The sequence below is a fragment of the Ooceraea biroi genome, chromosome 1 (assembly GCF_003672135.1).
Source record: "Ooceraea biroi isolate clonal line C1 chromosome 1, Obir_v5.4, whole genome shotgun sequence".
Lineage (NCBI taxonomy): Eukaryota > Metazoa > Arthropoda > Insecta > Hymenoptera > Formicidae > Ooceraea > Ooceraea biroi.
The window spans coordinates 5025620-5053346 of record NC_039506.1 but is presented as its reverse complement, the minus strand read 5'-3'; the positions used below and the strand labels follow the sequence as shown (position 1 = coordinate 5053346).

General features: G+C 43.0%; 5 protein-coding genes across 6 annotated transcripts in view; 1 reads left to right on the top strand and 4 right to left on the bottom strand.

Moving 5' to 3' along the window:
- Positions 1-9: 9 nt before the first annotated feature.
- Positions 10-6956, bottom strand: LOC105277900 (F-box only protein 33). The gene is made up of 7 exons (XM_011336627.3): positions 6141-6956; positions 5391-5485; positions 5101-5280; positions 4606-5004; positions 4248-4496; positions 3946-4141; positions 10-3855 (listed from the first exon to the last, which is right to left on the bottom strand). Exons 1-7 carry the CDS (start codon positions 6678-6680, stop codon positions 3724-3726), a joined length of 1791 nt encoding a protein of 596 aa, XP_011334929.1. The 5' UTR covers positions 6681-6956; the 3' UTR covers positions 10-3723.
- Positions 6957-8310: 1354 nt separating this feature from the next.
- On the top strand, positions 8311-10258 carry LOC105277901. Of its 2 annotated transcripts, none has more exons than XM_011336629.3 (3): positions 8311-8999; positions 9332-9441; positions 9544-10258. In XM_011336629.3, exons 1-3 carry the CDS (start codon positions 8634-8636, stop codon positions 9707-9709), a joined length of 642 nt encoding a protein of 213 aa, XP_011334931.1. In that variant the 5' UTR covers positions 8311-8633; the 3' UTR covers positions 9710-10258. The 2 variants fall into 2 exon arrangements, with proteins under 2 accessions (XP_011334931.1, XP_011334930.1); XM_011336628.3 differs by having other exon boundaries at positions 8317-8999; positions 9329-9441.
- A 199-nt stretch (positions 10259-10457) lies between these two features.
- Positions 10458-12777, bottom strand: LOC105277902. The gene is made up of 4 exons (XM_011336631.3): positions 11850-12777; positions 11410-11733; positions 10866-11285; positions 10458-10783 (listed from the first exon to the last, which is right to left on the bottom strand). Exons 1-4 carry the CDS (start codon positions 12165-12167, stop codon positions 10565-10567), a joined length of 1281 nt encoding a protein of 426 aa, XP_011334933.1. The 5' UTR covers positions 12168-12777; the 3' UTR covers positions 10458-10564.
- A 632-nt stretch (positions 12778-13409) lies between these two features.
- Positions 13410-15438, bottom strand: LOC105277905. The gene is made up of 4 exons (XM_011336635.3): positions 14721-15438; positions 14288-14605; positions 13811-14230; positions 13410-13734 (listed from the first exon to the last, which is right to left on the bottom strand). The coding sequence occupies exons 1-4, from the start codon at positions 15042-15044 to the stop codon at positions 13519-13521; spliced, it is 1278 nt and encodes a 425-aa protein (XP_011334937.1). The 5' UTR covers positions 15045-15438; the 3' UTR covers positions 13410-13518.
- Positions 15439-15854: 416 nt separating this feature from the next.
- The window catches only part of LOC105277904, a 121548-nt gene continuing 109675 nt past the window's right edge, over positions 15855-27727 (bottom strand). Inside the window, exons 4-6 of the mRNA XM_011336634.3 lie at positions 18215-21423; positions 17549-18003; positions 15855-17391 (exon numbers count right to left, since the gene is read on the bottom strand). Of these exons, the coding sequence (XP_011334936.1) occupies positions 17594-18003; positions 18215-20375 (2571 nt within the window). The 5' untranslated portion in view covers positions 20376-21423 and the 3' untranslated portion in view covers positions 15855-17391; positions 17549-17593. The remainder of the gene's footprint in view (positions 17392-17548; positions 18004-18214; positions 21424-27727) is intronic.

Here is a 27727-nt window from a genome sequence, read left to right as displayed (position 1 = left end):
CTCGATTTGTTTCCTACTCTACTGGAGCTCATCGATCTTCATCCACTCTCGAGCACGCTCGTAAGATTCTCTATTTTATCACAGATGTTTTATTCTCGATTTTATAACGCCCTGTCTATGCCTACAGCTCACTCGGTAACAATCGATTCAGGGATTCTCGCCTCGGTTCCCTGCGTTGCTCGCATAATTGTGCGCGATACGCGTTCGACGCTTTTCATCCGTGTTGGATCTCTCTCATTCCCTGTTTCGCATAACCGACACGTTATAATCACAGCTCTCGTCTCGCCATTACACGTAAGAAGACACGATCACACGCTAAGGCCTGCCTTAGTACAAAAATATACATTCGCTTCTTAAAAAATAGATCTTAGCATTCTGGTACTGGCTAGCGTCCGTTTGATATTTTACAGTATTTTGATTCTTGGCAGGCTGCTTAAATGGGTTAGTTTACAATATTCGGCTACGAGAACCGCCGTCTCGAGTGAGCTCTCAGGGCTTATTCCGATCTAAACGCTAGCTGGTGCACCATCCCCTTTTGTGTTTTTCTTCTGCTCTCGTCACGCTCATATTCATAAATAATCACTTTCGTGCTGGCAAAACGGTCTCGATGAAACTCCCGAGCAGGATGAAAAGCAACTTTCGGAGAGGAGAACCTGTTCAAAGCGCGACGTGGAACAGCGTAAAACGTGAATCGAAACGTGACAGACGACCTGTCCGGCCATGTTCAATGAACTCGGAGTATCGATGATTTTCGCGATCAGCGTGCTTTCCATCCCTCGGTCGTTTCTTTTTTTTATGAATATGACGTCGACAGCATGCGCGGCAACGTGCAGCCCGCCTGACTTGTGTTACACCTCTTTCTTTGCTTTCTCGGCAGATTCAGTCTTATATGCTTTTGTGTGTGTGTGTGTATGGTTTCGTCGTTATTATGTATCGCCTAACAACTGATTATCTAGTTGCGCGTTGTGCCCGCGTCAAGCGCAACTGCACGGTTGCCTTCTATGATATTATACTCTATTATTCAGAGAACCTGCACGGAGATGGTACTATCGTAATCACTTGTGTTTTGTTTTTCTACGATTCCGCGGATATTCGGTATACATTCAAACGCGTATCATCTCGTTCCGCGCTCTCGATTATAATCTTCCTCGTTCCTGTCACTCGCACGCTTATTAAACTTATTTTCGCGCAATTGTCGCATGATTTTCTTTCTTCTCGTTTATACTGTATTCTCGCTTTTGTTATTCTCTCTCTCTCTCTTTCGCTCATTACGATCGCTCATCACACACATACGTCGGGCAGCACATCCCCCCATGTAATTCTTCTTTCTCTCTTTTCTTTACGCGCAATTTCCATCGGTTCAAAGGAAGAAACGAGAAGAAAGGTAAAATTATTCTGTTAAGTCTTCTCCGTCTTGTCTGCGCGACATCGACGACTAGTGAACGAATTTTAGTCGATTACATCCGCGTTCGTAAATAACTACGACTCTCGGAAACCACCTGATTCATTTCTCCTTTTTTTCTCAATTCTCTCCTTTTCTCTGACGTAAAAATATACACGCAGGGAATACGAAATGAAAGGGCACTTACGAGCGTAATATACCTCAGATTCGTAATCGCTATTCTGGCTAACGTACGTTCGCCAGAAACGCAACAGTCGTAAGGTGCTTGAACTGGTTACTTGTCTATGGTGGATGTCGCGGGTGGTAGATTTCTCTCAGGGCTTGCGGTTTACCCTTTCACCGCGACTCAGGTACATATTAAGGCCCATTCATCTTGTATAACAGCTGGTCGTACGTCGAAAGAAAAAAACAAAAAACGGTTTCTCCTCGCACGCGTTCCATCCCCTGCGCTGTACATCGGTTCTTCCGCTTCTATCCGTCGATATTTTTCTGCTCGTGTATCCTCCTCCGCGCGACGACTCCGCGTTGTTCGCGCGTGTTACCCGAATGTTCTTCCCGAACGCACGAGATGTATTTACAGAAACCACGTATAAAAAAAGAACAATATTACAGGTGACTATGAGTTACACGATACACGACAATATAATTATACAGGGGACTCGAAAAGAAGTAAATAACTTCTCGGAATAGTAAACTGCGTGTATACGGCGTATATACGATTGCATTTTGGTATTTTATCTTTGTTACGGATTACGCTGTCTCTTTTTCTCTCTCTCTCTCTCTCTCTCACTTTCATTCCCTTTCGCTCACATCTTTCTCTCCCTTGCTATTTTTCTCTCGTAAACACACTCTCAAAATCGTCACCGTTAATCGCACGACAGAAATAGATGCGCGCTGCGTCCGAATGTTGACGTGTTTTAAAGTTCGACAGATAATACAGTTATACATACATATACATACATATACGATTAACGACTAATAATTCCGATTTCACAGATAACACTATAATTCGTGTGTTCGTCATCAGCGGTCGCTAAGAGCACGGTGAGTATAGACAAGTTATATTTGCATTCGATCTGCCTACTTGTCATTTGTCGCAAGCTATCGCGCAGACGTGACCGCGCTTTATGCACCATCAAGTTGTGTCGACCGCTATTCGGGTGCGCGTACGTTAACGTTTGTACAAAAGCGTCCGATTGGTCTTGGTATTAAAAATAACCTCGGATCGCTGCGTCGACTTGACTTCTTGCTCTCGTTTCGTTTTCGTTTTTTTTTTTATTTCTTCTTTCGCTCACGCGCCGCTCATTCGACGAACTCTCATCCCGCAAAGTCTCACTAGAGATATTTAACTCTCTCGCGCGTCATGCTCTTGGCGCTCGCTATCATACCTAAGTTCCCAGAGAATTGGAAAAATATGTTATTGTGTGAACGCGTTTCTACTTCTATGCGTTTGGAATTTCATTTCCTTTTTCCAGTGGAAGATTACGAGATCCGAACCTCTTTTTCTTTCCCTCTCTGCTATATACGTTGGGACTGTTTCTTTTTCTGCCGGATAAATCGTTCGTATCCTTGTTCCAACTTTTGTTAACTTTGAAGCCCCTTTAAGGATTCACGCGGGCTTCTCGCGATTTTGTTCTCGGCCACGTATTTTCGATGTATCAACCTCTATTTGACCAGTATAATATCGTAGTTGTACAGAATGTGTACACCGATTTCCTTCATCAGCGATATCGATTTCATAGGCGATTGTTTTAACAACACATTGCTCTTAACGCGTCAAATACACTTGCTCGCCTTATCATTTCCTTTAACGTCAACATCAAATCGTGGCTTTCGAGAAAAGAAACATTATAGTACATATAATTCACCGCGAAGATTGTCTCTTGGCTGAAGAGATCGTCTCGTTGTTTGCAAATGTGTCGTAATTTGCATCGAACATACACCATCAGCAGATCAAAATAGATCTAGTTGACTATAGCTTATCACATTCATATAGCTGAACCGACAGAAATATTGTGAACGAGGAAAAAGTTACGTGTGCGTTTAACTCTGTATCTCTCACATATCGCATCCCGGTTTCCGCTCTTGGCTCGAATAAACGAGAATATCGTTAATAATAATAACGAGATTTTGAACTCACAGCGCGCGTACGCTGTTCGATGTTTGATCCGTACTTTTCTCGTTTAAAGAAAAAGGGAAATCTTATAGAAGAATAAAAGGTACAATTCGATAACATTACTTCTGAGAATGTTGATGGTCCGGAAACGTTTGTCGGATAATCATCTTGGCTAGAGATTTTCCTCGATGCGCTCCGCCAGGAATTACTTCTGATCACTCAGGACCAGCGGTACGATCACGGTTTTGCTGCTGCCCTTGTAAGAATTTAATATTACCGTTGGTAGATTCGAGTCGTTCAACGGCATCCAATGCAGGCCCATTATGTCTTGAATTTCCTGATATTAATTATAAACGTAATTTTAATTAACATTTTACTGTTCTATCGACTTCGTTAAATTACATCTTCTCCTTTGATCATCACTCACATGTGCAATGCTTTTGTCCAATGCGTACGATCCGGGTTCGGATATGATATCACTGTCTGCGAATACTAACAATTTAAGAGTGCTGCCTCTGAGACGCGCGATCGCCAGCAGATTCTCTTGATAATACTTGTAACCCAGAAACACCATTCTCTTGAGCTTGGAACACTTCCACGCCATTAACACCAAAGGGTCCGGACTGTAACGGGATCGTATGCAGATTATATCGTGCTAACGGAATCGCAATGCATACACAAGCCCCTGCTGAAACGCGTGAGAGGCTGGAATACAGAAAACTTTCTCACCTGTTTGGATCGTTTGGATCGAACGTAGCTGGTATGAGCTGCCTGCGGTCTATTGAGTCTATCCACGTGAGCGATCTTAACGTGTCCGAATACCACATCGATAATTGAAGCAGCGCGCTAATATTGACCCTTTTGCAGAACAGAACTTTCAGGTGTGTCAGTGGCATAGCGGGACAGAGTATGCCGGTATCCAAGACCCTCACGCCGTCGTAAGAGTGTATGAGGTTCAGCCTCAATTCACACTGCGGGCTGGAAATAGATAAATGTTCGTAAACACATAATTTTTAAGTATTACTTCCGTCATCTGTCGTCTGCGACAAGGATAACCTTTTTCTAAAACGCGGCTGCGATCACTTACTTCTTCTGAACAAACGCCTGCCAAGCTCTGTTCGTGGTTCCCGGATATTCGCGTTTCCAGTTGGTTACGTGAATTACAAATCTCTGCATACATCCGTTGTCTAACGCCTTCAGCAAAGTGTCATTGACAAACTCGTAATCCAAAGTCAAGAGTGACAATCTGATAAACGAGCTGAAAACCGTGTTGTTCAACTCGAAATAATTGCCGTACTTAGGCTCGGTCTTAATAGACGCCAGACTGAGATGCGTCAGATGTTTGGCGTGATAGAGACGGAGAGGCTCGAGAATCGTAAATATATTCGGTACCAATTCTTCCGCGTATCCTAGACTTAGAGCCTCCAGGCAGTTAGAAGTCTCGATGATGTTTATCAGGTATTTCTTCAACCGCATAGAATATTTACTAAAAAGTACGCATGGTGCAAACGTTGTTAAATATAACGTAACGCTAGTGACTAGTCCATATGCCAGATAATAGGGTAATCAAATTCATCGTTACCTGTCAATTCGGTAACTATAAGTGCTACTGCTGATCTCCAAAAACAATTTTTTCAGATGTTTGTTACGGCTTAATCTTCTTAAGAGCCTGCTGCATGCCTCGCTGCCATCAATGCACCCGGACATACTATAACGAATTGTGGCTTCACGAACAGTCCGAGCGAAACGGTCCCCCAAATATCTACAACACGAACACACTTTATTGTAGCAAAAAGTATACAAGGCTAGCTAATAATAAATGTTGCATATTATCATAGTTTACGAGTTGCAAATAATAAATGTAGCACAAACCCTGCCCATTCAGCAGTGTCCTCGTCTCGGAATATGAAAGTGATCTTTTTCCAAAAACGCGGGTGGAACATAATGGATCTCCAGTTTCTGCACACCTATGTAAATCAGATAGACCCATTGTAGATGAATCAAAGTCACAGTTAACGGTAACCGTTTTCCTACATCTAAGAAAATTAATATAAATCTAAATTTGTATAGAATAAAAAAACACCGTGTATATGCAGATACACACACATACATACATGTATGAATCTAAACGTTAATGATGATTTATAGTTAATAGCATTGTCATTCAAGTAGTACAATAAAGATAATACTGTTCACGTATGGCCAGAACATATGCATGAACATATGCTTGTCATATTAGCTATTCAACATGGATACAGTACACAAACACAGTGTAACACAGACATAACATTGTCTAGATGAAAAAAATGAGACAGAGATTCGCAATCCTCATGAATCCGACTTTTTATCGACGCAAATAATAACGAGAGGCAATGGACGCGCAAGGCAGAGCCAAAAGATAGTAGCGGATCCTCATTAGTACAAATTAATACATTCCGTCATGTAAGAAACGGTCTCCCGATCAACGCTTTATCGGTTGACAATGTCAGGTCAGTTTACAGCGCGAACGATCGCGACACCGCGCGAGCGACGGGAAGGAAAACAAGAGGCAAGACACTTTCTCTCTCTCTCTCTCTACCTCTGTCTCCCTCGCTCGCCCGTTTGCTCGCTCACTCACTCTACCTGGGAGGCCTGTAATCTGGTCTCATGCGACAAATACGAGAATATCTCCTGCAGAATAACGGTCGGCAGATTGTCCCAGGACGGGCCGTGGTCCTCTAGCGCCATTTCAAGGACGTGATTCGCAGGCTTAAAGGACGAACAGCTGTTCGCTACGCTCGGTGGAAACAGCTGCCCCTCGTACTTTCTTGACGCCGCCTCCTCCGTCGCCGCGTCCCCGTTCTCCGCCGTTGTTGCTATCGTCGTCGTCGTCGCGGCGTCGGAGCTGTTGGCATCGCAGAGCCTCTCCAGTCTAACGTCGAAAGCCCCGCAAGCCTGCATCATCTTCAACCAGCCGGTCGGCTCGGGCCACGGCTCATCCGCTACGTCGACCATGTCGCCCGGACCGTCACCGCCGCCGATCGCGACCGCGTCGTTTACAGCCGAGACAGGCATACGCGAGTCGACGTACACGCCAAACTCGCGACTCGCGACTTCCACAACGCGACTCATTCTCGCTCGCTCGCGTCCCGACTGTCCGCCTCTCCGCTTGCCTCCTCGCATACGTGTGCGTGTATGTATGTACGACACACGTATCGCAGCAAGGACGGATTCGCGGATCGGTCGACCCCCGGTTCTTAACCCGCGGAGACTGTCGCGTCGACTATCGGAAGAAGCGAGTGATGATTTTGGAAATTGTTAAGGAGGTTAAGTGAATCGACGAAAACTCGAAAAATCGTATGAAGAATGTTAAGAGTTTCGTAAGATGTAAAATGTTAAGAAAATAAGGATTCGAATTGAATGAAGTTATCGGATGATTGATCGATCGCTATCTTCCCAAAGCGAAGAATATTTTCGAGGAAGAAATGCTACGATGGTAAATATGCAGTATAACGCACATTTACCATCATTAAGGGGATGCTGGAGTTGCTAGTGAACTATTTTTTCACTATAGCGATGGTAATTGCAGTTTCGAAAATTCTCTTTATTGCTTGTGCAGAATAAAAAATCCTTTTCCACAAATGAAGTACAGATAGAAAGAAAGCCCGCTCTACAGGACTTTATATTCAAAATGGAAAAAAGTTAAAAAAGACAAATGCAAGTTTTTAACTTTTTTCCATTTTGAATATAAAGTCCCGTAGAGCGGGCCTTCTTTCTATCTATACTTCATTTGTGGAAAAGGATTTTTTATTCTGCACAAGCAATAAAGAGAATTTTCGAAACTGCAATTACCATCGCTATAGTGAAAAAATAGTTCACTAGCAACTCCAGCTTCCCCTTAATCATTTAATGTGCCGAAATAGAATGTGATCCGTTTCCATGTGAAACACCCTTGCCCTTACCGTGATTATTGCAGGTAAAGAGGTGTCGCAACGTATCTGTGACTTCGTGATTTGGGGCTGCGATGAATTTAGATCCCGCACTGCCGATCGTGCGCGTACGTACGTCGAATTCCTCCGCTCCTATTGGCTGCGCGCGCTCTGCGCGCATGTCGAACAACTTGCTCGAGCTGATGCGCTCGAGCTGATGCGCGATGACTGTTTATTAGATTTATTTGACCAAACTTCAAAAGATGAAGAAATATCCATGAATTGCGACAGTTCAAGGCGACCCGCATGTAACCTGATACGTGCACTGCGTGTGCGGAATCGCGATTACATCTATACAATTAAATATAAATCAGCCGAAGGAAAAGGAAGGTCGACGCGATTCGTTCGACACTTGCGTGTTTACGTTCGAAAATAGAACGTCAGGCTCTCCTCTGTCGATCGAAGCGTTCTAACGATACTTTGCACGATATCTTTCGCGTTCAGACTGACCGAGTTTAGATCGATAATTTATGCCGGCATCTTATCTGCACCAGTAATTGCTCCGCGAGGTCGCTTACAACTACACCGCTTCAGCGGCGCGATTATCCGTCACGCTCGATGACGGCAAAAAACACTACAAAAACAAAAAATAACTAGAATCTCAACAACGTGGGCAAACTCGACCGCAGGACACGTTCTTCCGCGAAATCTATATTTATCCGCGCTGAACTGAGTTTTTCTAACGGACGAACCTCTGCGACCTGCATCGTCGTAATTGCGCATCGCAGATGCAAAGTCAACGGTACGATATACAACGTACGTACGCGTGCGTGCACGTAATTTCGCGTATCGCGTCGTCGTTTGCAATAACGCAAGAACGCAACATGACTCGCGGTAACGTTTCGAGTCAGCGCGATACGAGCGTTCGTCGTGTGCGCGCGTGGTTAGGTATCGATACGACACGTGCATCGCGCCGCGCGCGTATGCGTGCGCGAGGACGACACGGAGTCGCGCGAAGGTCATCGCGCGAAACAGCTGGCGGCGGGTCGCGGAGAAGCGAGATTCACTCGCGTGCGCGCCGGCTGGTAACGTGGAGAACACGTCGGAACGTCGAGGCGCCGTCGGACGGCCGTAGACGGGACGAGTGCGCGGAGCTGGACGCGAAAGGAAGCGTTCGTCGTCGCTGCGGCTTTAATGATGCGACGCGATGACGCGCTCAAAGATTCAGGAGATGAAGTTCTTTGTATTCCTGTTGATCTTCCTGCTGGCGCAGACGGCGGTCTGCGACGGGAGTTCTCGCGAGAAGAGAGACGCGCCGTTAACCGCCGCCGGTGCGAATAAAACGGCCTCGCTCCTGAACGAGAACAAGGGCGCCGACGTGAGGAGCAACAAACAGCCGTCGACGGCGCCGTCCCCCGTGCGTAAAGACGGTCGGCAGAATCCAGCCGGATCGTCCACCAACGCGAACAAGCCGCCGGTCGACGGCAACAAGACGCACGACGACATAACCTCAAAATCATCGACGTCGGACGTCGCGAATAAAACTGCGCACACCGCGAACACGTCCAATGAAGTTTGTGTCTTACGTTGTTGTAATGCGTATTGTTTCGTTGATGTCGGTTTACGTTTCTGCGTACGATCGCCCGCGTTGATTCCCAGCGTGTTCGTGTACGACTAACCGTCAAGTTTTCTTCCAAGAAAACACTAAAGCATGCTTTTTTCGATGAATAATTGTATTTAGTTGAAAATTCAATCGCTTCAAAAGCAATTAATCGCGTATCGTCAAATTCCTATGAATGTGTGCACTAGATACTGTTGATACATTCTATTGTTCTATGTGTTATGTCACATGCATTGTCCATGCATATAATCATCATTGATTATGGTCACTTTTTGATGCAGCAGTCCAGCGAGGGTCACACGACTTTCAATACTGGTGCTCTCATACGTGGTTTCTTAGTCTTCGTTGGACTGAGTATCCTGGTCATGGCCTACATCGTGTTCCGTAGCTTTAGGTAGGGTACTTGATGGACAGCGTCTCTGTAGATGTTCTATATCGCACATAATCCGTAAGGGTCCACAATTTGATTTTTTCTGTGTTTTATTCTCGTCTGCAGGTTAAGTAAAACACGTGCCCAGTTGGTTCGGAAGTACGGTATCCTTGCGCACAGGCAGGACGTCGAGATGCGACCACTCCCATTGGAGGAAGAGGACGACGAGGACACAACTGTTTTTGACGCGAGCAACGTGGTGACGACCAATGTCCAACATCAAAACGCATAAAGATGTTTCATATGGAAAGGCACCGTTTCCATGTGTTTGATGTGAACACATGAAGCATCGCTTTCAACATCGCTACACACAATTTTAATTAAGATCAGAGTAACTCTATCGCAATCTCTCAAGGTAGGTGCAGGACTACCAGTTCCGAGACAGATTTGAAGGCATTTTTTTAACGTCTACTTGAATAAGGTTGTTTGCTTCGTGCGGTAAGATTATTAACGCGAAATACGCATCTGTGATGCATTTATCATTAACATATTATGCTTGTCAGCAATAGATGTACTTTTACTAAAAAAAAGGGAAAGAAGATAAAAATACAGGATATTTCTACCAACATTCTCCACCCTACTTGATATATACTATGTGATAATGCGGACTTTTAAACATGTATCATCTGCGAGCTAATGAGAAGTTAATGAGGGTGGTTATCTCTACTCTTATATACACAGATTATATATTCTAATTAGTCTACGTTGTTGTAGTTGAAATTATACAAATGCAGATTGTCTCTATTTTATTTAATGCTACGTTTAATAAAAATTCGACGGGTTTAATAAAACTTGTGTATAAAACTTGACTCTAGGTGTACGTAAATATTATTTCTTTCGACACATCTATTGAAGACACAAAAGTATGCGAAAACAACGTACTATAAGAATTAAACAGAATATGTTCCTGATAAAAGAATACGCATTTCTTAATAATTTAAGAACAGATTATTACCATATAAGAGAGAATTAAACAATAGTTTTTCAATAATGTACCATTATTTTGTTGAGACGACGTATTTGTGCTATACTTCTATTTAAGGACGCATAAGAATTGCACATACATACAAGAAATGCACAATTTGCATTATATATATCCATTATCGACAGCGTGAGCTATTACATCTGCTAATCTTCGTCTTCCACTCGACGTTGTAATGTTGGAAACTGCCATCACGTCACCGACATTCATCGCCTCGTCGCCCTTGATAATAACATCTAAATCGAACGACTGGGATGGATCTAGCAGCGCAAATGGAATAGCCTCGAGCGAAAATACTAGTCCAAAAATGAAGTGATCCTTTACCTGCAATTGATATTAATGCTGGCGTATTGTCTGTCTTTGTTTTCATTGAAAAGGAATGTTTCAGAGAAAGTGAGCGTTTTACCTCTTTCATGAACAAATCCAACGGATAAAGTCTCTCCGGATCAGATCCGAGTAATTTAATAGCGTCGCTCAATTCGGAGTGGTAGAGCCTCAGTATGTTATCAAAATGCTGATCACGGAATGACTTGAGGGTGCAAGAATAAAGCAGGAACGACAGATCACAGACGGGACTGACGCAACGCGCGAGTTGGAAATCGAGCATCAATACTTCTTTCTGATCTTGCCCGACGTCACGAATTAAAAAGTTTGGTGCCCAACAATCGCCTTCGGACACGACGGATGTGGGAGCGTCTCTTCTTTCACATAATTCTCTGGTCTTGTGGAACAGAGCACCGAATTCATAGGAATTGAATCGCCTCTCAGCTTCGCTGCCAGGATACTCGTTAGCCAATGCGTGTTTTGCTATGTTCACGCACCGTTCCTAGAAGAAAAATTAATAATAGAAGTATCTATATAAAACTTGCCAAATAACAATCTTAAAAGTACTAATTTCATCCGAAGCACTGCAATAAAATTTGATTAAAGTACAACAAAATACTACTTACATGTAATTTTTCATACCAGCTCCAGTGCTGCCTAGTAAAGTAGGTTTCTTCTAAACAGCTTGCGATTTCAGCAAACTCCGTTTTCTCTTGATCCCTGTACGCGAGTGAAATTGCATGAAAATGTGCCAAGGTTTTTACCGTCATCGCACATTCTGCCAAGTCTATGCAGCTCTGTCTAGACGCAGGTCCAAATCCTAAGCAAGAGGCATCCTCCAAGACTATGAAGTCATTCTCGCCGTCCATGTAAGACGCCAGATAACGCGGTATGCACAATAGCCTGGCCTGTCCTCGCTGAGCTAAGAAGTTTTCAAACTTTGGCACAACCTGCAACGTAGCGTTAGGAAATATTGAAATATATTAGTTTATCATACATATGATTAAATAATATCAACTCTCTGGGACGAATATGTCGTGTACAAGGAGATACGTTGTATACTTGCCTTCGTGTAGAATATTATTTCATTGCGAAAGAATTCTGCACTTCTAAAGGTTTTTCTTCTACCGACATTCTTTGGAATCGACTTTATGACAAAGTTAACTCGCACCTGCTGCTTCGAATCGTCTTGCGTAATACCGTACACCTTGCCTTTGTTAACGGTTGACAAGTAACTGTCACCTTTGGCGAATCCCTCGCCAAAATTCCAATCTGTCAATTTTATTTCCGTCCCATTGTAAGCCTTGCAGAGAATGTCAGTTAGCACTTGTTCAGTAAACTTGACATTTATCTCACTCAAGTCGACTCGATTCTTTTGACTCATAATTTCTTCTTTCAAGCTTTATTTGTTGAATATCAACTGAAGTTTTTGGATATTTTTCAGATTCAATATAATGTTTACACAGTTCACGTTAGCGCAGAAGTTCTGACGTTTACACTGCTGTATGCACTTATTGTCGGCAACGTGTATTTTCCATTAAATTAATGGACGTAACAGGTGCGTGCAACGGCGAAACAATAAGAATAATCGAGTGACAAGACTGCTGCAGTTTATATAGCTTATCTTACTAAGCTTGACTTAGCATATTCTTTAGATGTTTAGATATCTATTTTTAAGATAAGAACCTGTGATTTATGACGAGTGCTTTGTCGTTTCATGGAATTTAATTTTTACACGGCATTTGATAACGCGGTTGAACGATTCGCGAGTGCTACTCGTCTTGATGACGTACGATTTCGTCGAGGAAAAATGTTCACGTTAATTCTCAGGTAAATACGTATTTTGACCACAAGAAGAGGCTTGATCGACCGCGAGTAACATTCGTTCTAGTATTAGCCACGTAGCACTGGAGCGAGAGTCTAATGGTACTTTCCATCACGAATTAGGACGATTCCTATTCAGAACTATTAACTGAGGTCATAGAGAGGGGAACAAAATGGCAGAAGCAATTTAAAGGCCATAGGAATCGTCTCAGGGCCGCCGCTAACGTAGGACGCTATTATGCGAGAATTGATTCCTTCCCGACGGAAGCTACATAGTTTTCGAATCGTATATATATTTGACGTTGGAAAGAAATAATAAAACTAGTCCGAAATAGATAACGACTGTCCGTTTCTTAAACTTTTAATAATGAAATACTAAATTTTAATAATGTAGAGTTTTTTAATAATTTAATAATGTCTAAATAATCAAAGTTTTTAATACAGGATCACTATTGTATTTGTTACTTTAATAAAAACATAACAAAAGTAACAATAATTAAAATAGAAGTATATATGGATGGTCATTTGCGGAATCGTCCACATTACGAATAATATTGAAATCGCGAATGTTCGCTGGACTTGTTTAGTCTGCTTTGTACAGCGGTCGGTTGCAAAGTGCTTTTCATGTTTTTTAAATATCTAATTTTCTCTTATCACACCGGAGTCAATAATATGTACGAGGAGGAGGCGCTAAAGAGGATATATGCCTATAGATGAAAATTTGAATAATCTTTTTTCAAATTTAAATATTATTGACTATTTTTATTTTAAAGATTATACAAATATTTAAATAAAGTTGCAATGGAATATTATTATATTAAAATTAAAAATGCTTTTAGTAATAGTTAATACATAATCCTAACTATATAACGGAGGGATAATTTCTATTTAACAATCGAGTCCATCTAAATTCATATGTATCCTTTTTCAACAGTCTCGATTATTACGTCTGCCACCCTTTGTCTTCCGCTTGCTGTCGAGATGTTAGACAATATTGCTAATTCACCGACATCTATCACCTCGTTCTTAATCAAGTTATCCAAGTGGAACGATGGAGATCCATCCAAATACTCTAAAGGAATAGCTTCAAGTGCGGTAAACACACCAAACAAGGATTGCTCTTTAATCTGGAATTAATAATATAGTATTAGCACCACCTTTTTTGTATCCAAAAGAACACGAAAGTCAATACGCATATTTTACCTCTTTCATGAATACATCCCATGGATAAACCTTTTTCGGATCAGATCCGAGTGATTCAATAGTGCCGCACAATTCATCGTAATAAAATTTTAGTGCATCGTTGAAATACTGATCACGAAACGACTTCAAAGTACAAGAATAAATCAGAAACGACAAGTCCAGAACAGGGCTGGCGCAACGTGCCAGCTGGAAATCGAGCATCAACGCTTCCTTTTGATTGTGCTCGGTGTTTCGAATTAAAAAGTTTGGTGCCCAACAGTCACCCTCAGTCACGACTGATGTGGGAGCATCCCTTCTCTTACACAATTCTGCGCACTTGTGGAAGAGATCACCGTGTTTGTAGGAATTGTACCGCTTCTCAGCTTCACTGTTGGGGTACTCGGTAGCCAGCGCGTGTTTAACTACAACTTGTGTCTTTTCCTGTAAAAAGGGGCGCTTTATTGTTGGCAAAATTAACTCGATTTTACTGTTACCTACATGATAGTTCTTGTACCACTCCCAATAGTCGAAGAAGGTTTCTTCTAAAGAGCCTGCAATCTTTGCAAATTCTTCTTTTCTCTGGTCTTTATACGCAAATGAGATCGCGTGGAATTTAGCTAACGTCCTCAGAATCGCCATGCATTCCGACCAGTCTAAACAGTTTTGTCGTGTCGCGGGAGCGAATCCTAAAGAAGAGGCATTCTCCAAAACCAGAAAATCATTTTCGCCGTCCATGAAAGACGTCAAGTAACGCGGTACAGGCAACAGACCGCCTTGTCCTTTCTCTGCTAAAAAGCTCTCAAATCTGGAGGCGACCTGCGAAACAGATAACGTTCGTTTGATTACAGATAATGCAAATTCTTCCTCAAACAAGCGACATGTGCCTTCGAACATTCAAGAAAAGTATGTAAATCTGTCCATAAATCTATACCTTTGTGTAAAAAGCAATTTCATTGCGGAAAAAGTCCGCGGTTCTAAGAGTTTTTCTGGTGGCGGAGTTCCTCGGCATTGATTTCACAACGATATCCATGTGTACGTGCTGCTTTGAGTCGTCGTCAATAATAACGCCACTCACTTTACCCTTGTACACGTTTGACAGGTAGTTGTCGCCCTTGGCGAATCCCTCGTCAAAATCCCAATCTGTCAATTGCACCTCTTTCCCATCACATGCCTTGGACAGAATGCTCGTTAGCACTTCTTCGGTGAACTTATCATTCATTTCACTCAGAGTGACGCATTTTTTGTTATGATTCATGGTTACTGCTCAATGCCTGTCACTACTTGTTGGACACCAATGTTGTTTCTCAATCAATGTAACATTTATATAACCGCAAACAGTTAATACTAAATGGTGACTTAAATTGATCATAAAAAAGAAAAAGTAACTGGTCCTTTATAATATAAAGTGATGAAACACGACTTATAAGGACACTTATATAACGCTTGTTCTGTTATCAAAACTGCAGATAAAGATACGTAGAGTACCGAGGTAGACCGAGTCAGATGAAAGGATTCTACATTTCCGACGTGCGATCTGTGACTGCGTAAATAATGATCAAACTGCAAGATTATGCAAGATACTTTAAAACAAAAAAATCATTGTTTATTTTCAAACGATGAATGCGTGCATTAATGCAATGTCAAAAACGTACATTTTCGTACAAAGAATTCGTGCAGAGATTGAAATGGAAAATGGAAATGTTGGGAAGATGATGAGAATGAAACAAAATTATGATATATGTATGCATAACTAACACAATTATATTTATATATTACAATATAAAATTTGTTCAGAGGAAACCTAAATTCGGAAACGTTTTTGCCTGTGTAACATGACGGATTATGTGAACTCTGATAATATTCTTTCATAAAATTTACCTAAATTATGCTATCCCAAAACAAAATCTATTGAACACGTATAGCAATCTGTAAAAGAGGCGTGTTTCAACTGAAAAGTTATTATAAAAGTGTAAAAATGAGAAACATACGTTACGGATATACCTTGACGCACCACTGTGTGCACGAACGGTCGAAATCTCACTTGAAATTGAGATAAACATGAGAGTTTTCGCAAAAAAGCTTTTTATTTACATTTGTTCCGTTTCAATTAGCGCCTAGATGAATTTATAATTGCAATAAAATCCCACACAAATCGATCGCGCACTCACACTGATCACTTGTCGTGGAATGTTTCGCATAATAAATACAGCGTCTGACATAAATTAAAATACAAGTCTTGCATTTACAACCAAGAGACGCGTAAATCTCAACGCATCGGACAGAAATCGAATTCAATCGAATTCTATCGTAACAGTAGATCCACTCACGACGAGTCCGTATACCTTATTTACAGTGTCCATATATAAACATATACATTGCGACCGCTTATAAACCTATCGATATACGAAGTGAAAGGTAAAAAGTACTATTTTGTACCTTAGAGTCTGAAAAATAAAGTAAAATGCTGGCCTGTGTGTGTGTGTGACGTTAAATCGCACTTATGTCATCTATTCTACATCGGTAATAGTATTTCTTTTTATGTCTTTTTAATATTCCCCTTCTCGATTTATTAAATGTAAACCTGTTGACGTTAGTCGCGACTCGCCTAACTTAATGGCTAAACTTAAATGTAATCCGCAATTCTTAAATCTAGTCTTAGCCGCTAACTAAATCGTACAATTGGACTGAGTGATAAATTATCGTCGACTGTACAAATATCGCTTTTTCAGCTTAATACAATCACATCCTAATCTCGGAATACCCGAATGAGAGTCGCGATTGCTTTTCCCGAGTTGCGTTTGGACCTCGCACGTAATTCCTTTTTTTTTTGTCAAAAATAGACATTCTGCTGATCGCAAAGCTGAATTCTATGTCGAATTTACGAGAAGCCTCAACGAAGGGTAAGTACCGATTAAACAGGTGATTACTCGGAGCGCTTTGGCGCGTACATACGTTCATGTAAAACAGTGAATACATATATAAAAAAACAGTTGTAAAAAAGAATATTAAGACAACACAACGTTTATCAGTTTTCCATCGTTTTGACAGCGAGAGTAACCAGCAATATTCGCTAGAACATGTCGTTGATCTTGTGACATTAGAACCGATTAAAAATTACTTGTTCCTCCTTGATACACGTTCCACAGCCGAGTTCAGTACTGAACATTGAACGTAAAATCAAGTGACAGAGAGAAGCGTTTTCCTATATATTTCTTGAGAGACACATTATTTCGTTACTTTTTTTCTCAATCACATGAATCTTAATAAGTACCAAGTGCCTAATGTAAGATCAAGTTTCAATATACCCTGAACTACCTACATACAGGTAGAGGAACCCCAAACGAGTTCGCCGTATACTTTTTATACTCGCTTATCGAGGATCAAAATAAATACGTAGGTATCGCACGGCAGAGGCTCGGCTCGGACGTCGATGCGAAGCGGGAGAGCACGGGAATGGCAATTAGGTTGTCTATACACAGGACATATCTTACATAGAGTATGAGATAAAATTAATTCTCGAGTTTAGACCGAAGTTTGCGAGGGCGAGGATTCCCATGAGTCGCGCGGTGCATCCCATGTTTCATTGACGACGATCATTACGTCTGCAACAGAAAAACCATGTCAATAACGCAACAGATAAGAAAGATTATAAATTATTATAAAATAACACAACGAAAGAATAACAAATGTTTGCGTTGGTACTTAATCTATCGCGATAAAATACCTTTGCATTTTATTTCGTTTAATTTTTATACCTACCGAATCAACGAGAATCGCATTCCAGTGATCGCGTTGGCACAGCCTTTACGTGTTGTTGTAAAGCTGATGATGAGTTTGATGCTGACTCGGATGCGAGTGCTGGTGCTGATGGGGGTGTTGGTGCTGAACCGCCGGATGCCTCGCGTTATATCTGACGCTACCAGCGAGCGAGCTACCTCTGCCGTGAGTGCCGACCATGCTCTGCGTGTCGGACAACTCGTCCTCCTCCGCTCCAAGACTCCGGAACCTAACGAAACCGTCCTCGGCGACTAGCATCGTCGAGCCGCTGGTTGGAGCTTGTTCATGTAGGCCTTGAACGGGGGTGTGCCTGCCACGAGTCTCGGAATTCCTCAGGGTTTGTATGCCATTACCGTGGCGACTCAAGGAACCCCGGCCTTCGTGAGGAAAGTGACCCATCGTACCTGACTTGCGAATTGAATGTCTCTCGAAGGTACCTGTGCAACAAACATTCCGTTAATATCGATCAATTGGGAAACTATATTAATGTAATCAATGTTAGTTTTCTTAGATAAGTAAATTCTACGTAAACTCAACGATGTGATGTGTAAAAACTAATACATATTTTGTAATCATTTAAAACATATATAATTCTACTGTGAAGACATTTTTAATGAAAAATATATAAAACTTATGTTTATAGGATACCTGATATGTTCAAATGCTCGGGCAGGGTATTCAGCGGGAAACTGTCGTCGTAAACCTGCTTTCCCGTTCTCATAGTATAATTCTGGATCGCTTGATTCGTGCTACATATAGCAGGATAAAGCACATCGTCCATGTTCTCCGTGGAGGTGGAGCTGCCGCAGGGGAAGAGGGCGAAGCCCGAGTGCGCCGAGTGCTGCTGCATCTGCTTTTCGCGCAGTGGGTACTGGGACAGACTGGCGACCCACGCCAGGAGACCGCAGACGCACAGCTCCAGCAGTCTGACCGAGAATTGCCAACCCCACCAGAGCCACGGATACGACTGCGGGCGTTCCTGGATGCCGAATATGCCATAGAGCTGCACGAAACCCATGAGGATGAACAGCAGGGCAGTGGCGATGGTCGTGGTGATGGCGGTACTGAGCGCTACGGTAGTCGGATCAGCGCCCATCATGTGACTCGCGCCCGCCGCCTTGTTGCTAGCCACGTGAATCTGCGAGCGTACTACGCGGTACACGTACATGTAACATAAGCCCAGGGTGACGCAAACGACAATGTAGATGCACTGACAGATGAGCGGTAGGATCCGCGCCTCGTCCTGGTAATCGAGCACGTGCGTGGACACGTGCAGCGACACGCACAATACAATGTGCACCGTGGACGACAGCACGAGTGTGGTGGGCGAGAGAATGCTGTTGTTGAGCGACGGCGCCTCCGAACACCGCGCGAGGTAGAGCATCAGGGTGGCGAAGGCGGTGGACAGCAGCGGTGCCGGTAGATACATCAGCACCCTGGACAACGGCTCCGGCAGTGAGTGGCCGACGTTGTAGGCATCGTAGAACAGGTGGAAGCACCTTAACGTGCAGACGGTAGTCAGCAGCAGGTGCACGGCTAGGAAGTACAACTGCGTGAGCAGATTCGTCGCCTCGTTGAAGCGTACAATCTTGTAGATCGAGTATAGCGCCAGCAGCGTGAACATGATCGCCGCGGCATACACGTGCAGCGACCAAGCAATCCGCCACATGGATTCGTCCGAGTGCTGCGTGTCGATGTGCGGCACCAAGCGGTCATGATCGTCGTCGCTGCTGCCGTCGACGCTCGCTGGTCGCTTCGACGTCGGCGCTGGCGGCTGCGCCTGTGGATACGGCAGCCGCTCCGTGTCCACGATCTCGATCTCGTCCATCTTCAAACCGTTTCCATTCTTAAGACCGTGGTGGTAGCCATCGTCGTCCTGCCGACCGGTGTTTGGCAGATTGAAGATGGTCGGCTGCGTGACGGCGTACTTTGACGGATCCGCGGTACTACTGGGCGTTCTCGGTGTGGCGGTGCTCGATGTCAACGTTGTCCTGTCGGTCGTCGGCGCCGGTGGAACATTTGATAACGGACTCTTCGTAGCTAACGGCTTCAACAATATGTCGGGAATGTCTTGCTTCCGACCGTTGCTACCGGACAGAATGCGCGAGATGCTCGGGTAGTGGAGAGTCACAAACGTGTCGTTCGTGCTGTTCCTTCGCTCGACCTCACTGGACTCGGCGGGCCTTTGCTCCCGGTCCCGGTCTGGCTTGTTCCTCGAGTGAGAATGCATTTCTGGTACTTGGGAGGGGTTCTGAGGTAGATCCGGCGGTCGAATGGGTATCCGTTCATGCGCCGGCGTCAGACTGGGCGGCGGTATCGGCCTCCTGTTGCCGGCGTGCACGTCCGAATTGGTACCCCTCAACGTGGGCTTGTCGGCAAATGGATGCAAGTACTCCGGCGGCAGGGGTGGCGTGAACAGCGCCCTGGACGGTGGCGCGTATGACGGTAGATCGCGGAATATGGGTGACGCCGTGGCTCGCGGCGCCGCCGGATACCTAGCTGCGGGTATCGATGGATTGGCAGTTGTCGTCGTGGTAGTGGTGATCGTGCTTGTAGTTAACGGCGACGGCACCGTCGACAACGTCGTACTGGCTGATACCTGGGCGTCGTACGCCGGTACGCTGCGCTTCGTGGTCGCGGAGCTATGCGCCACCTTGTTGAAAATCGCCGCCAGATTCTTCTCTAGGGCAGTGTGGTCGAGATTGAAGAGCGGGCTGTTGGGCCCGCCGTCGCCGCTCGCCGAGCAGACGGTCAGAGAGGACTGCACGGCCAGCAGGACGAGTAGGAACAACCGCATCGTCGGGGTCATGACGTTCGACCGAATCTCGTCGGGGAGGATGATCGCCTAAATGCCCCGTACGGGCATCGGTTCATTCCATAACAGGTCAATGCCGCTTCGTGATCGGAACGAGGACGACGACGACGAGACGAGAATGCGAGATCGTAAGGCCACTTATCACAACGAGTATCCGCCGCCGACCTACTATCCTCGCAGATTCTTATTTTCTTCTTGCCCGGCAGTTTCTATTCAGGAATACTAATCTCTCTTCCCTTGCGAAATTCCGTGTCGCGTGTCACATTCCTGAAATCGTCGGCTGTTCCCTTCTATCTTCTCACCGCGTCGTTCTTCGCGGTCGTGACATCCGGCGTGGTTTCCCTGCGACGTTAACGGGTCGGGTTATATTTTATCTGGCAGTGCTTTCGCGTCGATCTGTCCTCTCGTGGATATATCTTCGACGCGTGCACGAGAGCTCTCGAACGGGGAAAGGTGAGGGATAAAGAGCGTCTGCTTGTATCTACATCTTCGTGACTCGCGCCAGTCGCGAGTTCCCTCGTGATAACCGCGCGATTTATCAGGCGATTAGACGACGCGTAGGATGAGACAGGATCCAATTTCTTCTTATGCGACATCCACCACCCTCGGTCCACTACCTCGGTCCTACCCCACGCGCTTCCATTATGCGCGGAATTACGCGACCGATAGCCACTCCGGATTATTTCGCCGTGCTAACTTCGTTGCGCCGTTGTGTTCCGGCGGTTGACTCGATTTAAAATCTATCTACTTGCGCGATCGACACGGCGGCGACAACGACACCGGGTTTGTTAACCGAGTTTGATCCGATATCGCTGCTGTTGATGCTGCCGCTTCTGCACGAAGCCATCCCAGATCCGCGAGAGCCTCGGCCAGAACGTGAATCCCCGGGGGAGCATTTAACGCGCCGAATTGGCCCGTATTCCTCGCTGCCGGCGCGACCCCGTAATTACCGTATCCATTTCTTTAATTGGGACGCGGGCGTGCTTCACTGGTAGTCATCCGTTCCTCCCGGGCTCCTCTCGGATGATGCTACGCCGGGCACCTGCGAAAAATGTCTGTCGTCAGTTGAAGAAAGCACACAAGTCGGAAAATGGTAATGACTCTTAATGCAGATGCAGATGCAAGAATAATTTAAGGAGGAATTTTAAAGTAGAACTCGTAAGAATTTGCCGTTTGAGTAACGACTTGATTGTATTTAACAACTCGAGATGCTTCTAATGGAATGCGAAACTTTTGGAACTTGAGAGAGAGATCTGTGGTGCACATTTTAAACATATTTTTATGAAAATTAAGAAATGCGCACTTTTGTGAGCATTAATGGAATTTCGCGCGTTAATCGAATTTTTCAAAGAGATGCAAGTAACGAGAAATAGAAGATTTCATTGTTTTACCGCAGATTATATTATTACGATCATTTACATTTCTGATTTCGATAATGTTTCATCGCGCGTCAATTAATCGTATAAACGGATAAAAATAAGCTCGCGAACCGCCCGCAAATGCGCACAATATCCGCCACGCATCATTAATTTACACGTTATTAGTATTATTAGCCCGCAGAAATATGTAAACGTGCAAGGTTTGCGCACGGCAACGTAATTGAGTTATTCATAAATACTACTATTTATCATTATTAAGTTAATTAAATCCGATATCGGGTCCACCGCCGCTGCCGACCGGTCGTTCCGCCGCCCGGTAATTGATCGTAAAACGACCCGTGCGGCAGCGTATAAATTTCTTGGATACCTTAGACAACGAAAGAAGTCCTACGAAACGATCGCTCGGCCCCGTTCCCCGATACATGCAGCCAGGAAATTGCGATCGGCCAGGTAAGACGGAACACGTGGATGAGTCAGTCAGTCGCGATGGAGATAGGGGAGTTACCGTCGATTCCTTTCCGGCCATCGTCCGATATCTCGTTCCGCGAATGAAACTTAATAACGGAGACATCTCGGGGATGGTTCTGAAGAACCGCGAGGGACTCGATTTTCGATCATCCGGTCGACGGGGATCGTAGGTGGTCGCGATATACGTCGCGTGACGAGAAATATCTTGGAAAACGCACGGTCGCAAGTGGTTGCATCGAAGCAAATTTTAGAATATTGATGGAAAAATGTAATTCTGTACTTGTACATTGAACGTTGAATGTGACTGCTCGCGCCCTTCGTGCTCAAGACCTTCGTGCGAGACAATTAAGATTAATGACTCGATGGGCGACTTTAATGCTAAACGTGCACTCAGAAACATTTCTTGCGCCAAAAAGACCATAGCTTGCGCACGAGCGTTATACGATCGTGCAATGGTGATACATCCCGTAACGAGAACCAGTCCGACTCGGAACAGTGATGCTTTAATTGATGGAACGATCAGAAATAGTCTTGTGACATTTTGTAGATAACAGAACACACACTTCTCTGTCAGAATCAAGCGTAATAAAATGAAAAATATACGTGTCACGCGGTTAATAAAAACAACCAGTATATATATAGTTGTATGCAGTGCATGGTTAATCGAGGCGCGATTTGTCTCTTTTTCGTAGCGTCCGTCGTACGTTAAAATATTCGTTGCATGTTGCCTTACGTGTAACCTGATTTTCAAATACTGCCGCTATCAAGAGATTCGATCGCGCGACGAGAGTGGATAACGTTTGACGTTTTCTACGAAAGATCGTAAAAATCGATCAAACACGTGTTCTACTATTGTAGACAAGAGTACACGTGATACTATTCATGAAAAAAAAGAATTAACAGTTCTACCTGCTTTATATTATACATTCAAAAATGTAATTTATTAATTTAAAAATGAAAACTTCAATTTTTATTTTTTACTATTCAGCATTTTTTATATAATAACTTCTTTAAAAAGTCTCGTGATCTGTCTCGATGTTTTTTTCAGAGATTTGATGCTCTGGAATTTTCATAAAAAAGTTAATCAAGTATATTCATCAACTCGTCAAAGTTCGCAGATAAAAGAACTGCAGCAATTCTGCAGTATCTAAAAATATAAGCTACAAAAGGTAACACGTTATATAAATTTAACACATAAAAATTTCATATCGACATATACCATCCGAGCATTTCGGCGATTAGCTTCATGACATAATAGAGTCATTAAAGCCATTTAGAATAAAGCAGTATTATATAACATACATTAGCGAACCACACGTCACAGCTATCTGTAATAATTTACATGTGAATCAAGTATTGGATCAAATATCGATCGAACGAACGTGGGAAGCTTCGAATGGCAAAGCGTTGTTTGTGCCTGTACCAAAACCAGCACCCGAAACTGTCGTAAACACGTCGTCCCGTAGCGCGAATTAAAGGGCTCTTCCTTTCCTTGGTTTTTTAATTAAAGCTCAGACGTGGATCTCTTACGTGGCACGTTTCTCATTTGAAACCTCGTGTTAATTACTGAGCTATAGCTATCTTAAACTTTGTTAAAACATAGGTGCTTCACGTCAGTGAGATTTTCTTTCTCATGCCAAAAGCGTCGTGAAGCGAACTTATTCGCCGTGAATGTAATTAATCGATCCTTGTAACAATCGTTTGCTTTGCTACTCCAATCACTATCTAATAAGAGGAACACACGCTGGGTTCTTAATATTTCTGATTTTTTAATCCAGCACTGCTTTTATACCCGAGCGCGTCGCGACTTATCATCAGCCATGATTTGACAGCCAGTTGGTTTAATTCGGCAAACAGGCGGTATTCGTTGGGTGGGTGGTTGGTTGGTTGGTTGGTTGGCTGGCTGGTTGGTTTGCGCATCTGTATCCTTTCCCCCGTTTGTCCTCGATCCATCGAATCGCGTGATCGTGCTCGCTCGGTGTGGTGCGCCAATACACAAACCCCGCGAGCGATTTGCCTCGATAGCAGTTGATTAAGCCGAAATCAATGCAGCTAATAATAGTGTTTGTTAAGGGTCGAATGCGTTTATGCGACCGAGCAGGTAATTTTTGCCGTCGCTCTAGCGACCTTGTTGATTCCTGTTACCATCCTCAGTTCTTATGTCAGCGCAAATGACTAATCCCGCACGGTGATCCTTTTGCTTCTGTGTCAGGACATAAAATAATCCTTACACATTTTCCTTCATGCGCGGAACATGTCGATGTATTAAACTAATAACTTTTTATTAACAATTTTTACTAATCAATTATATATATATATATATATGCTTTTATTCATATAATTTTACATTCTAATCTCTACCAATGTAAAGAAATAAAAATGTGTGAAGGATTTTTTTCGCAAAATATTAATTATTAATTTAAATGTTTAGAATAAAACGCGTATCTTTCGCTTGAATTCGGAAATATGCTAGAAGCTAAAGAACTCTTAAAGAAATGATGAGGATGACTATAACAAAAAGAAGATGTACGTTGACATAAATTGTTAACTGACATAGTAGACTCAAGTAATTCTATGTTTCGCTTGGCTTAGTTTAATTAATTATACGACTACAGAGTCTGGCACGTTAGGCACACGTTAGGCGACCACGTTCGCTCATGCTTCCTTATGATGTAATATCCAGGTAAAGCCACCCAGCCATTCGTGACTAACTACAGTCAGTAGATGGCAAAGGGGTGAGCAGGGTGTAGAATGTAATCGAACGGGGCGCATAAAGATCCGGCGGAAGTGTTTACATCCCTGATTGGTGCGCGCATGACTAATCTTCCGTAATTTTTGAATTTCTAACACGCTGCACTCCCTTAAAATTCCACTTTACCAAATGCACCCTTGAAATCTCAATTTCGTATCACAAAAATGTGTGTTTTGATTTTGCACACGGTTCGATAATGAACATTGAAGCAACCAATTATTCAGCATATATTACACTGTGTTTTCAAACATTTCACCAATTTCTTAAAAAGCAATTCAAGAGAATCTGCGAAATTCGCACTTCACGCGTAGTCGCTTGTAAAAATATTTTCCGATCCGTGGAACGTCATCGGTCGTGCAGATAGGTCGAAGAACGAAAAGTGGGGGAATGAGAGAAATATAATATTTGTTCAACGCATATTAATTTCGGGTAAACGATTTCAAAATATGTTTGCTATGGCCACCGATGGGTACGCTACTCATCGTAACAGCGAAATATTATTACGGTGAATATGAATGATTGATATTGCTCACACGATTCGACCGCGTTTAAGCGCTTTCGACAAACTGAAAAAGATCGAAACACGATAAACGCAAACTGCCGTTAATAAAATTGAACATATGGAAATTACAGTTTATTTATCAATATACTCGAAAAGTATATTTATCAGGCGTATCTGAGCGTTTGCTAAAAATATTTGTGATAGCTAGCTGTTAAAAATTTGTGTGTAAAGAAGTTCTTAAATACGATAATGATACTTCTAAATACGATAAATTATAATTTTAGGTTTCATATCATGTTTTATAAATAATTTTATTATCTATACTTTCACGATTTTCACTTTACTATTTCACCGACAAGAATAACGAAAAGCGAAACTGATGAAAAAATCGAGATTTTCAGATGTAATCCGGTCGCTACGAGGATATCGGTAGCGTTAAGTGAAATGTGATCGTGTTCAATCTGTTTCCAATTCCCAACGGTCCCTACAGCTCGAATCTATTATCAGCTGCTCTTGTGAAACAGTCGAACAAGATGTTAAACGTGTCCTTTCGTATTCCATATGATATATAATTTATATATATAAATACTTTTTAAACAGAATTATTCTGTGTCTGTTCGACGATTGCTAATCTCAAACTGAAATTTTACATTTCCGTATAGATTTACCCGTGACGTGTGATAACGTTCTCTGGATTGAAATTGGTTCGGTCATCGCGAAAAATCACGTATCGTATAAAGGGAAACTTACCGGAGAAATATAAAATGAAATACAAGAGTTTAATCTAAGAATTTGCTCATTACATATCAATTAGTTAAAGAAAATTCCATTGAAAAAAACAAAAGTGACTTTGAAATCTTAGCGATCTCTTCGTGCATGAAACAAAGAAAAGGACTCATAGATTGCGGAATGTGCTACTCGAAATCACCTTCAAGCACCTGATTTGGAGCATTTTTCAATTATGTTTTATCAGATACGTCGTAGATTAAACTGAAAGAACACTACTCTAAAATAGATTAGAGAGATAGCTCTTGTAATATTCTATTTTATAAATCACTCGTAAAGAGCTCAATGTACTCCTCAACGTACGATAATTCAATTATCTCGTTCGGATAATCGATATACGCTTTTTAATGGCTGTTGCCCCTTTTATCCTGGCTGCGATCGCGTGATTGCATATCGCACACGCGTGTATAATTCGCGTGTGTCCCATCAGCGCTCCATCCCTGTCTACGAAGTCACGCGAGGAATTCAACCCGATGCAACGACGGCGAGGGATCACCTCATTGCGTTCACTTTCACATGAGATTATCACCTTTTATGAGCAGATACCCCGGAGAGGCATTAACGTGCCGCGAAGTCGATCGCAACGGTCGAACCTACAGGTGTCAACTTTTCCAATTTCCGTTAAGTACTGGAGATTACTCTCCCCCTTCTCCTCCTTCTGCTCCTTCTGCTCCTCGTATCTCTTTTCATCGTTGAAGAAAAAAGTTGCCCGAACGCGATACTGTGGTGCTCCGATACTGATTTGTTAGCATTGGAGAAAAGCGTGGACCAACTGATAGCTGTGGTGAAACTTAATTCCAAATTGAAATTCTGACTGTCCCTTGTTTAAAATATTTTATAAATCATGTTGCTAGAGAGCTCGTGATGATTTAACTTGATTACAGTTGGTAATATTTCACCATCGTGTTTGGATTAAGACCTCTCTTAATCTTGGAAATGCACGCTTCTCGATACAATCAGTAAGTACAGGCTCGCGTCGCATGACGTATAGTTATCCTCCCGTTCTCCCCTCAACCCTCTTATTTCGTTCTCTGAAAGAAGGGGACGTTAATTTATTCGCTGAAATCTCACAAGGAAGGGTTCGCGGTCGATTCTCTCTGATTTTTACAAGCTTTGTTACACGATGTTAAGCAATAAGCTCGAAACAAAAGAAATGTTCTCCTTTCAAACATCGTTTAGTAAATTCCAAGAACAAAAAAAAGGATAATGATGTTCACGGTAATAATGAGAAACGCAGCTTAACATTATTGGTTAACTAAATTAAGCTAGAACATGTTAAATCTGAACAATAAGCATTTCCGCAATGAATTCTATAGTTATTGTAATCTTTCAATTTACTGAGACTTCATCTATCGATCGGCCACGCGGGAGTTTAATTTAAACGACGCTACGTTCGTAAATTCAAGCCGACCTGAGATAAGACACGAACTACACATAACTGGGTCGAGTTTCAACGTAT